At 27.0% G+C, this 12711-nt stretch overlaps 1 protein-coding gene across 1 annotated transcript in view; it reads left to right on the top strand.

The window, feature by feature from the left end:
- Ltn1 (E3 ubiquitin-protein ligase listerin) overlaps nt 1-12711 on the top strand; it is a 46672-nt gene that overhangs the window by 28254 nt on the left and 5707 nt on the right. Inside the window, exons 15-24 of the mRNA XM_087159152.1 lie at nt 2855-3026; nt 4420-4668; nt 5481-5584; nt 5672-5791; nt 6344-6471; nt 6805-6913; nt 9948-10092; nt 11047-11236; nt 12216-12438; nt 12521-12613. Of these exons, the coding sequence (XP_087015278.1) occupies nt 2855-3026; nt 4420-4668; nt 5481-5584; nt 5672-5791; nt 6344-6471; nt 6805-6913; nt 9948-10092; nt 11047-11236; nt 12216-12438; nt 12521-12613 (1533 nt within the window). The remainder of the gene's footprint in view (nt 1-2854; nt 3027-4419; nt 4669-5480; nt 5585-5671; nt 5792-6343; nt 6472-6804; nt 6914-9947; nt 10093-11046; nt 11237-12215; nt 12439-12520; nt 12614-12711) is intronic.

Raw genomic sequence — 12711 nt, 5'->3', positions numbered from 1 at the left:
ATTAAATATTTCCGTTTAACAATTTTAGAGGGGGTCCACGATGAAATCTAAATTTCAGATTTTCTTTAAAGAAGTTTTTAAATTTAGTATTTTTTATACATAGTTGCTTATGTATTTCAGTAAATCATAACTATTAGTATATTTCCTGAGTATAAGTATCAACAAATTATACAGTTTACCAGTTTGTTTAACTTAAGAATTTCATTTTAAACTTATTACTATTTTTAATTTAGTTTATCGTGCACTGTATTTCCTCTTTGTTTCATCTAATGGACACAATTTAAACTGATTTTTATTATTGGTTTAAACTGATTTCTTACTTTTGGTTTGATCGGATTTTCTACTTTTGATAATTTAAACTGATTTTTTTTTAACACAGTGACTAATTTATGCTTTTTTAACAATATAGCTATTGTACTAGATGTTATTATTCAACTTATGTTATTATACAACTAAATGTTATTATGCAACTTATTGTAACTAGACCAGGAAATGAAATTTCACCTCTAAAGGTAGTAGTCATACTAAAATTTTTGTCCGCCACTATTTTCACAAAAAAGACAAACAATTTATTAAAATATTAACAGAGTTTTTAGTGGTCACAATCACAAAAGACTGTAGAAAACTATAGCCCGAATTGTTATTATCTGCACAAAATGCTATAACTGCACAAAATTTTATTATCTTGAGCAAATTTGGGAAACTCGCAGAACACTCATCACTGTTAAACTTCTCTAACATCTGAGTTGATGTTAATGAAGCAAACATAAACTTGAATTCTCCCAGTGCAATATCCCCTTATTCATAGCAGAAATTTGGGTTTAATTCTATTAAAAATACTTATTGTTCTCAATCTCTAATTCAAGAAATTTTATTTTGAGAAAACAGTTTAAAGTCTGTTTACATAGATTTCAGTCTTCTTTGTGCATGTTTAATTAATCTCCCTCTTAAAAACAACTCTCCATTTTTAATATTTGCTCAATGCAAAAAATATAATAATTTGATTTGAAACATAAGATTTTATGAGACAAAATTTACTTGCCAGCCCTTAACATTGGGTCGCCAAAGACGAGCTGGTGAGAGGCAATTTCGATCCGGAACTGGATAGTCTGCAAATATTTTTAGTCTTGGTAGAGAGGTAACTTCTTATATTAAGAGTTATGTCCCTTATTTGAAAATCTGCACATATTATTAACAGGGTAAAACAGAAGCTAACTTCAATCAATATAAAATAACCAAATGACAAAATTATTGAGGAAACTTAAATGAAAAGAACAATAGGTTTGGCTGAAAGGAAGAAAGAGGGAGAAAGTTCAAAAAAGTTTGTTCTAACCTAATATTAAATGATATTCCCTATTTGACTGATTGTGAAAGGATTGAAACAATGGAAGTAGAAAACCCTGATTTTGAAAGATCCTCAGCAAGCACTTAATCAGAAAATGAGAATGGAAGCAAGTTTAATAGTCCTATATGATATTATAACAAGAACTTTTCTTGTTTCATTAGCCCCACACTTAAGTATGATTACAGGGTAACAGGCAGCATATACAAAAGCATTAATTACAGAATTAGGAAGTGAGACAGCTAAAATTGCTAGATCTTATGCAAAAGTAGATAAATCAAGAGGATAACTTGCAAAAACGATTTCAACTATATACTAAAAACAGTGGTACTTTTCTAAACACTCATCTCAGCACTATGATTCAAAACTTCCAAAAACACTGATCAATAAATGCAGAATGTCTCACTATTAAGGTTGAGAACATTTGCTTGCAAAAAATTCTTTGTGAATCAATAATTGCTGACTTAATATCTGAATAGCTCACATCATGGCAATGTGCACATTGTGAAAGTGGCATTAGATACTTTTTCCAATACAGGCCATATTTCTGCTACTCCTGTGTCAATTAGCAAGAGAAATTGGGACTTTGGTCAGCCTTAAGCTAGTTGAATCGCCTTTTGGATGGTTTTATAAACATCGTGTTTTTTTTTTGTTTTTTTTTAGTCAAGAATAAATGCTTTGAAATCATGAAGAAAAAAGTTGTAATAAGCAAAAAAAGAATTATTCTGGAATTGAATAATAATTAACCTAACCTTTATTTGCTGATAAAAAAAATTTTTCAATTTATCAATTATATTAATTTTTTATAGCATTCTTGCAATTTTAAAAAGAAATAATTGTTTCTTTTTGCATTGACAATCCATTATTCATTTGGTACTAAAATTCTACTGTGTTTTTCTTTCATTTCTTTTTCTTTTCACTATTAATCATATTACAATTAATTATTTTGAAGCAGTTTTGATTGTATGGAGGAAACATAATTTATTGAATTTCAATTTGCATTTTAATATTTCGACTAAAAGGATCTTCATTACCACAGAAAAATATCTCCCCTAAACTAGAAAAATTTCAATACTGATTGGAATCCCAACAAATGACAATATTTTTCTTTTCTAAAAACAAGGAGATCCTTATAAATTTCTTTTATTCTATTTACCAATATATTATTTATATACTGTATCCAAACTCATTGCCGACCGGCCTGTGTAGGGGGCAGGGAACTGTCCTTGCATCAGAAAGGTTCTGGGTTCGAATCCCGGGCAAGGCATGAATGTTTCTTTCTCTCTCTGTGTTCTATGTCCTTTCTCCTTTTTGTGTGTGAATGGTGTGGCAGAAGTCGAATTCTTGCCCATAGATGGTGCCACTGAAAAACAGGAACAATCGCACCCCCTCTGCCTAAACAGGCATACGACAACAACAAAAAATCCAAACTCATTGTGTGTCAGAAAATGTATATTTATCTGTGTATATCTATGTGACAGGATTAATATTACAGTGACTCATTTTTCATAGGTCTATGCGAGTACTCGATCATTATTTACTACTACTTTCCTCTGTGCAAGGTTCTTTAAATTGTCAAAAATCAACATTGCAATATTCAGGCTCCTTTGCATTATCTAAACTTATTGATGCAATTTTACCAACAGAAGAAGAATGGCAATTATTAAGAAAAGATCACAATTTTGTAAGTCCTTTATTTATTTTTACTATTTAAAATAACTTAAGCTGAAATATTTATCCATAATTAATTATTTTTTAAGCATTTTGATATGAAAGAGCAATTTTTAAAAAAAAGTTTTTATTTCTATTGTAACAATTTAAAAGATAATTAGTGAAAAATAAATCAAAAAATTTAAATGTAGAAAATATTTTAATAAAGAATAATGAGATGTAGTTAAAAATATATTTTAGAAGATAATTTCCCCCTATAAATTTTCAACTTTATTACCTTATTGATAGTCAATGTAAAAAATGTCTAACTGTGCTTACCTATCAACCTGTATTTTATAATTTTGTAAATCTTTTATTTAAGACTTAATGCTGATTCTTTCATGTCATTGTTGAAGTTTTAACAAAATCTTTTATGGTTGGGAAATTTAGTCAACACTCCATAGTATTGTTATACATGCACAGATACATATCGCACCCCAGCAAGAAAAATGACACAAGTGAAAAAAAAAAGCAATTTTCAGGTTATGTCTATAAAAAATATGTATTAAGTGCCCCATTAAGCTCAAAAAATGTCACATCTCTAACTCGCAATTTATCCAGCTGAGGTTACTTGTGTCAGTTTTGTGTCTAATTCAGAATAAGAGTTATAGTATTCTTTAAGTTGTTTTTTCTCAAATGCTGCATTTTAGTTGTGACACTTTTCTTTGCCGGGGTGCAATATATTGAACTGGATTTGTTAATTATTGAGAATAGTTTTCCATAAAATAGCTTAAAATTTTTTTTTTGTAATACTAGTGATGTGATTTTACTATCATGTTATGTCTTTATTTTTGATTCTATATCTGCATAAATATATTCTTACACTTTTCCTGTAAATTTGAATATTAATTAATGTTAAGTTAATTAAATACAACGTTGTATAACATGTTGAATTTGTTAAGATATAATTCTTTCCTATCTACATCTTTTATTTAACCTCGATTTATTATTTATTTATATATTTCATTGTAACTGTGATCGTTTTTGTTGTGTCCATCTGGAAACTTGCATTTTTTTTTTTTTTAATGTTTTAAGTGTTACTAATTTAGGTAGAGTAATACTCACATTTCTGGTACCACACAAGAGAAATAAATATATAGATTAAATAGGTGGTTTTCTTACTAGGTGGATCAGTATGCTACATGCATTTTAAAAATTTACTGTTAATTCTTACTTTTCCTATGAAAATTATTTATAATACCACTTACAACAAAGCCTAGTACTTCAATTAGTTACTTTAAATTAGTTAGTATTATAATTATAGTAGAAGTTAATGTTTAGTATAAATAATATTTAATTACTATATTAAATCTATTATCTTAAATATAATATTATTTAAAAACTTACTTATTTTATCTATTTTGCAGAGTACAGTTCCACTTTTCTTAGAAAAAAAATTATTTTATCCCTTACTAATGGAAGAAAGCTTTTTTCCTTCTGGAGACATTCATAAAGGATTGCTATCAGTTTATGTTGTTTCTAAAATTATTCTAAAAGAACTACAAAGAGAGGATAGTTTTGTAGATGAAAAGTTTTTAGAATCTTGTGTTATCAAGCACTTCCCCCATACGTTGTGGTTTTCAACTTTTTATGAAGAAACTAGTGCTGCTGATGTGGTGAGTTAAGACTTTTTCTTTTATTTCACGCTTTTCTTTTAAGTTTATTGTTCAGTCCTTCATCTTTAAAAATTTAATTTCAATTTACAAACCTGGGTAATTCTAATGTTTGTCATTCCTCCATTGAGCAGAAAATTTTTCGAGTAATTGTAATATTGTTCTAGATTACAGTTTCTTTGATTTAAAATTTCCTCCAAAATTAGTTTTTTTTTTTAAGCTACAATAACTTTTTTAAAATATTTTTAGAACTTATAGTTTGTGTAGCATTAAAACTTTTTTTATATTGTTTTCTTTCTAACAAAGAAAAAATTCATATATGTTTACACGATTCTTCTATAAACTAGCTTATGTTTCTATAAAATAATATAAATCAAAATATATTGAAAATTTTCATTCATGAACTTAAAGTATTCAAAATAATATATAAACTAATTGACATATAAAGTCAGTGGAATTTTTAACATAACAGAAATTTTCTCTATAGACAATGAGTTGGTTTATGCTCTATAGTTTAGGAATGTGGTTGACATCGTGCATCAGCTGTCTCTATTTTCCAGACAAGCTGGTATCCATTGGTTTAAATCTGAGTTTGCTTCAAGCGGCCATGTTAGATTGAACCCCAGTTCTTCACAATGACTGGTCAGTGCCTTTAACCACTGAGCCATCATGAGTCACAGAGTCTAATTTTAATCTTTTAATCACTATTGAAGAGTGTTTTAGAATTAAATTTGTATGTTTATGTTTTTCAATCATTGAACTTGTTGAAACTCAACTTTTAACAATAATTAATCACAATTTTTTGAAAATTTCAGTTAAATGAAGAACTCTCTAGTTTAAAAATTAGTGAAGATAGTTTCAAAATGTTAACCTTTTTGCCAAAAGGAATCAACGACATTATGAACAAAATTCTAACTGAGTGAGTACTGTTATTTGTAGCCTAACTTATGTAGTTATAAAATTTATAATTACAGGAGTTTAATAATTCTTGTTCCATACATTGCAGGACTCTCAACAATGGATGCTTTTGGGCTGTTCCTTTACACTTTCTTATGAAACATTTTAACCTTCTGCAAACTGAAAATATTCCTTTAATGATAGAAGAACGTCTGAAAGATGAAAATTTGTGAGTTAAAAAGCTAATATTTTTATCATTAGTATTATAATATATTTCCTGTTCATAATATATATGTAATTTTTTTTTTTTAACTTCAGATATTGTTTGAAAGAAATAAGCTAAATGTCAATAACAAAAACACAATTTTTTCCCTGCATTTTGTACTTGTTGGTATTTACCTAGTATCTAAATTAAATGTTTTATTTCGAAATTTTAAATGACATTTTCTTTCAGTTTGAAACGAATCCCGAATTTCATTGAGCCAATTTTCAAAATATTCTCAAATTAAAGGAAAATGACACATCTAACTTATAGTTTAACCCACTGACCTTCTCCATGTAAAAAGTCTTATTTTTACCTGTATAGCAAAACTAGTTTTTCCATGCTAATAGATAGGGGAATAGTGTATAGAGGAGAAATTTTGCCCATTTTCTAAACTGCCAGTGGGTTAATCTACAAAAAGTCTTTTGTTTTTAGCTATAAATGTAGAAGTATCACCTTTATGTATAATTTTTTTTTCCTTTTTTTATTTTAAAAAATAACTATTTTTTACTCTTTTAGGTCTGAAAATTTACATAAAAGTGTTCTTCAGCAAATAGTAATCCCTTATCTCTCTATTGAAAAGCAGCAACTTCAATTTAAATTGACATTGTATCAACTAGCTCAAATAAGAGAAATTTCCAATAAAAGTGAGCTTGCTTTCTTTTTTATTTTTTACAATATAAAAACTAAACTTGTTTCTCTAAACAAAATTTGAAAAATTAAATGTTTGTTTTAATAGTAAAAATTATAAGAGGACAATGTAATTGGTATTTATTAAAATTGGAACTACTACTGCAAAGAAATAAATTGTTCATTTATAACTATTTTTCCCTTTCTAATTAATTCCTTCTAAACAAAGCTTCATTGAATATTTTTAACTAATAAAAAATTATTGGTCTATCAATAATAACCAAACTATTTTTATCATGACTACTTGCAGAGTTATACTTTAAAAATAAATTTGTTCATTGATTCTTTAGATTTTGCTGAAAAACTGGGTGAAATATGCTGTTATTTACAAAATGAGGATTTATCTTTAAGTACAGATTTGCAAAATCTTTTGGCTGAAACTATATGCAAGGTTATCGAGTATGTGTTTAACTTACTTTCTATTTGAAAAAAAAAAAATAATAATAATGTTTCTTAAATACTTGTGTTTGAAACCTAAAATTTAATAGAGCTCTTGTACATTCCATATTTATTGTGTTTTTAAATAGTTATAATATCATAATTGGAACCTATAATTTAATAGAGCTATTGTACATTCCTTTTTTATTGTGTTTTATTTATATCATTATTTTCACTTTTCGTACATCTCCAGCATGTGGGCACCGCAGATTATTACAGCATCTGTAAATTATGTGTCATCAAAGTTTTCTTTCTGTTTTCAAAAAGTAAACAACCAAAGGGAGAAATATTGCTGAGACTCCAAACTTGTTTTGAATAAAAATTAAAAAGTTGAATTGAGGGAGCATTGCTAAGAACAAAAAGTAAAAAATTGCTTTTTTTCCCCTATTACTTGATTATAGGCTTAGCTGTTAGCATTTTTTTCAGTATCATTGTATAAAATTCATCTTAAATTTAAACAACGTTAAGTCTTTGCATTTATGCATAAAAACTTTTTTTGTTTATATATAATTTGACTTTAAGGACCTTGTGTTTTCAAATTTTACACTTAATTAAATTATCTTTAATTTTTACAATAACAATCTCTGTGAGACTGGGTTGATGTGCAGACGAATTTGGTTTTATGAAGATAGTTCTGCAGTTTCACTCTTTAAATTCTGTCAGGGATGAGATTTTTCCGCTTTTTAGCGGATTTCCGCTTTTATCTCTTGAATTTCAGCTTTTTTTTTTAATCAAAAATTCATATTTTTTAAAAATTTCACTTTTTTTTATAAGTATTCCGCTTTTTCAGAAAATTTACCGATTTTCAAAGAGAAACAGAAAATTCAAACTACATGGCTACCAATCCTTTCTCATTTTTACTTATTTTAGCTATTTTCTCCCCTTTTACACGCAGCAGATAAGATTTTCCGAATTTTTTACCCGCCCTCCAGATAGATCCGATTTTCGTAGTTCAAACGACGCTGCTTCTGTCAAGCCTTGTAGAGGTCCCAAGCCTGGAATCTGCTAATATCTCGATTCTTATTCACACGAATTTAATATCAAACATAGCTTTTCATATTTGCGTGTTGCGATTCTTATTCACGCGATTTGAATATTGTACGTTGCGATTCTTATTTACGAGATTTAAAAATCCGATATTGTGATTCGTATTTACGCCTTTTTAAAAACCTATGTAGCGATTCGTATTCACGCAAGTTTAAAATGCAATGTCTTGATTTGCTCATGCAGTTTATAATATCAAACATTGATTTTCGTATTTATACGTGATTTTAAAATAAGGCATTGGGATTCGCATTCACGCATTCTAAAAATTATGCATCATAATTCTTATTTATGCAATCTAAAAATTGCGCATCATGATTCGTATTTACGCGATCTAAAAAATATAAATCGTGATTTGTATTTACGGGTTTTAAAAATTCTACATCCCAGTTAGTATTTTCCCATTTTCAAAATCGTATATCTAGTTTCATATTCATGTGATTTCAAAATCCATAACTGTTATTCATATTCACGCAATTTTAAGATCAACTATCGCAATTCTTGTAAGAAGTAAATTTTTTTAAAATTAGTTACTATAAAGGTGACTGTTTTTCTAACGATGATTATTAGTATATGTAAGTGTTACAACATCAGAGAAACTGGAAGGGAATATATTCATACATTCTGTGCATTCATTCTATATATTCATACATTCTGTACATTCATACATTATATATAATACATTCTGTGCTTGCAAAGAAGAAAAAATAGGATTTGTCACAAGATGTTTGAAGATGGATTAACGACTAAATATAGCAAACATAAAAGATATAGCAATCACTTAAAAAGGGATTTTTTTTTTTGTGGAAAAAGAGTTAATTAACTCATCTTCAAAATTTTATTTATAATCGCTGTTATTTATGCTATAATGCAAAATTCTTATCAAATAAAAAACAATTATCTAAACAGTTGCTGATTGTTATGTAATTTTTCAAACTAAAATAGCAATTCTTGTATGTTAAGGAGTTACTATATATTTCTACTTCACTGTTGTTGATATGTTTCAGAGGGCTCTAGTTAGATTAGACTATAATATGAACATAATGATTCGGTCCATTGTTGAAGTTTATTTTTTCCTATATAATTTAAAAAGTAATATTACTGATATATTTGCTATAAATCACAAATCAATTTGCTATAAACAGTATTTATTAAAAGAAATGAAATATTAATGTATATTCTCAGTAGTTTTAATTTGCAAAACCAGGTAGTTTTTCAAGTAATAATTGTCTCTTATGTGAGCTGAGGAAAAATATAATTTCCAGCTTTATTTTTTCAATTGGTAATTTTTATTTTCACTAAATGTTAAGTATCAATGTAATCATTTATATAATAATAGATTAGTACAAAATTGTACGTCAACACATTATTTATTACCTTAAACTGTCTGGAATTTATTATTAAAGGGTTGTGATTGCTTAAAATTTACTATCGTGGAAATTCAGCTTTTTTACTTTTTGGCTAATCTCATCCCTGGCTAATGGGTTCTTTGGTAATACTGTATATTATTAAATCTAATTAATATTTGCTTAAAATTATATTTTCTGGTATAAAAAGGAACGTCATTTATCATAATATTGAATTTTTTTCAGTGTAATAAAATCAAACTTAACTCTTATTTCATATATGCTTTTAATATTTTTACGAAATTTTAATGCATGTTTTAACTTATACATTGAAATTTCAAGGCGCGATTTTTAGACATTATTCTCATATATTAAATACTTGTGCTTGAAACCTAAAATTGAACAGTGCTCTTCTGCATATCATATTAAGTATAATTAATGTTTATTAAAAATATTTCTTGATGATAAAATTTTAACATCTTGCTAATACATTTATCATAATATTGAATTCATCTCAGTTGTACCATCAAACTTAATTCTTATTGCATACTCTTATTATTTTGATAATATTTTACTTTTTTTAACTAATTCATTACAATTTCTAGGTATAATTTCCCTAATGACAATATGAAGTTTTCTTATCACTTGCAAGTAGTAGCAGTTTTATCTTCTGTTGTCAATTGTGGAGCTAACTTTTTTAATGAGACTATTTTGAATTATCTTGGATCAACTATGAAATCCTTGTCTCAGGTGTATAACGCTTTCTATCATTAATCTTATTTATGTTCTATTCTGTTGCATTTAATGTTATTTAACCCCTCAAGATCTGCAAATGGTAAAAGGACTGTTTCCCCTCGCTTGTAAAATCCAAGTTTATGCATACTTAAGAATGCATATTAATTTGTTAATTATTTATTACTAGGCAAGATTTATTTAATCATTTATTACTAGATATAATATGAGAATACCATATTAAGATCATATCCATATGATTTTAAGCCACTAGAGTCAGAAAAGGCTCATTTCATATAAGATACTGTGGGTTATGAAGGGAGAATTGTTCAATCTCATATATGTGATCGTGGTCCTGAGGGAGTTTATAAAATTTCTCTTTTTTTTTAAATCATTTATTTATTTAAATAAGAGTTGCGTTGACTTAGGCCATAAATAATCTAACTAGAATAAAAAAAAACAATTTCAACAATCACTGTCAAAACGGGTTTTTTTTTTTCGAAAATTTTTGTTTCATTCCATGTTGAAGAAAACTTATATATGTTAGACAGAATTCTAGATGTTTATTAAAGATTGTTATGAGAAACATTTGACATTGTACAATCATTAAAGCTTTATTTTAATTCTTAAACTTCTAAGTATCTAAAAATGTATGAAATCACACTGAGGAATGGAAAAGATTCCTACAATCACTGTTTCAATAATTTGGAGGGAAGAAAGAAGAGGAGAGCAATATCTATTTGTATTTTACCTGTTTTTATATTATGCAAATTTTTTTATTTTTTTTCATTACTCAAATTTTCAGTATTTTTTGCTTTCAGTGGTATTTTAAGCTATCAACTTTTTACTGTATTTTAATTTTGCCCTTCGATTTGTATTTTCATGGTTTTATTTTCTTTCATACTGATTGTTTGTTTCACTTGTTCATTTATTTTGCTGAAAAAGTAAACAATTTCTTTTTATTTTCTTAAGAAACAATTTTTGAAGAAATTTGAAAATCCTGCTGCAGTTTTGAAAGCTTATCAAACCTTTGAAGCTTTTTCCACAATGTCTATTATATGCAATGATCAGGAATCATCTAAGAAAGAAGACGTGAAGAAACAATTAGTTCTGGATGATGAGTGTTTCACAAATATAGTTTCACTTTATCTTTATGTTACAAGTAAGTGTCACATAGTGTAACTGAACTCTTTTACATGTAATATGTATGTTTTTCTTTTATTTTATATTTTCTTTTCTTCTCATTACAAGTAAAAATAACGAATTCTAAAGTTTAATTAAAATTCAGTTGTTTAACTGTGTATAATATATTATTTGAAAAATAAATGTGCGAAACAGATTTGATTAATTCCAAGAGAAATTATTCATTTATTCACAACATTATGAAAACTAAGTCCTGGTATGTTATGAAATTTAATTTAAAATTATTGTAGAATTCTGGTTTACTGAAAACTTTAGCACAAAATATTTTTGTTTAAGCAAGATTCTATTAAGCTTTCTGGAAACCAGGTAGCATTCATTTGCACTCTATTTTCCGATCATAATGAATCTTTTTAGTGATTATTATTATTTTAAATCTAGAAACTAGTAGTTATATTTGGGGTAATTCACTAATTCTTTTCATAGTATTAAGTTTGATACACCGTAAATCTTAGTCGTTTTGAAATTATGTTTCATTTTTTTAAATTCAGAGAAGCGTGTCCATAAAATGAAATTTTCTAAGCGGTGGATTATACTATATTTGTAGCTGTTTGTTTTCCCTTTATTAAAAATAGTCTAGTATGTATGTACTATTTAAAATGTCCTGGCTGCAAATCATACCAAAAAAAAGCGTGTTTGCAAGCAAATGAAGGACATTTTACTTAAACCAATTTTAGAATGACTGAGATTCTGTTGTAAGATTATAATTTCCATAGATCCAATGTATTTGTTTCTTATTTCTCAAACAGAAATTCAAATAGTTTTTAATTTTCTGAGAACATTTTTATTTAAAATATTAACTACAAAGTTGCCAAAAGGATTTATTTGTTAAAAAAAATTATTTTGGTTTATATTTTTATATTGGATCATGCTTATGCTTTAAATAATTTATGTTGGGGGAAGAAATTGTTAAGTCTATTAAATAAATTATCTATTTATAGATATGTTTAATGAAATGAAGCCACTACCTAGTATATGCTGTAACATGCTGCTGAGTGTTTCTGAAGCTATGAAGTTCCTTCCTTCCAATTCTCTTGGGAAAATGATTGATAAATCAACAGAAATTCCAAGAATTAGAGATAATACCATTTTACAGTCCCTAATATCCTCATTGACTTTTAGCAATCGACAAATCCAGTTTACTTCTCATTCACTTCTAATGAAGTAAGTTCTAAAATTTTATTAAAGACTTAACTTAATAAAACTATAATTATTTTATGGTTATTTTTTTACTATTCTCTGACAGAATTATGCGAAGTTTGCCAGACATGCTGCTCAATTCAGAAAATTTTTTGAGTGATGAAGACAAAGACGAAGATATAGAAAAAATTCCTAATTGGTAGTAATCAAATTGTTAATTATTAGTTTTAGATGATTATATTGTTTTTTTTTTATTATTATTATACTTAGTTATCTGCCAAATTAATATATTGTTTT

This window comes from Parasteatoda tepidariorum, chromosome 3 (genome assembly GCF_982258835.1).
Source record: "Parasteatoda tepidariorum strain Cologne lab strain chromosome 3, Ptep-v5.0, whole genome shotgun sequence".
Taxonomy (NCBI): Eukaryota; Metazoa; Arthropoda; class Arachnida; order Araneae; family Theridiidae; genus Parasteatoda; species Parasteatoda tepidariorum.
The sequence above is the reverse complement of the archived record's forward strand: the minus strand, read 5'-3'. Positions and strand labels throughout refer to the sequence as shown.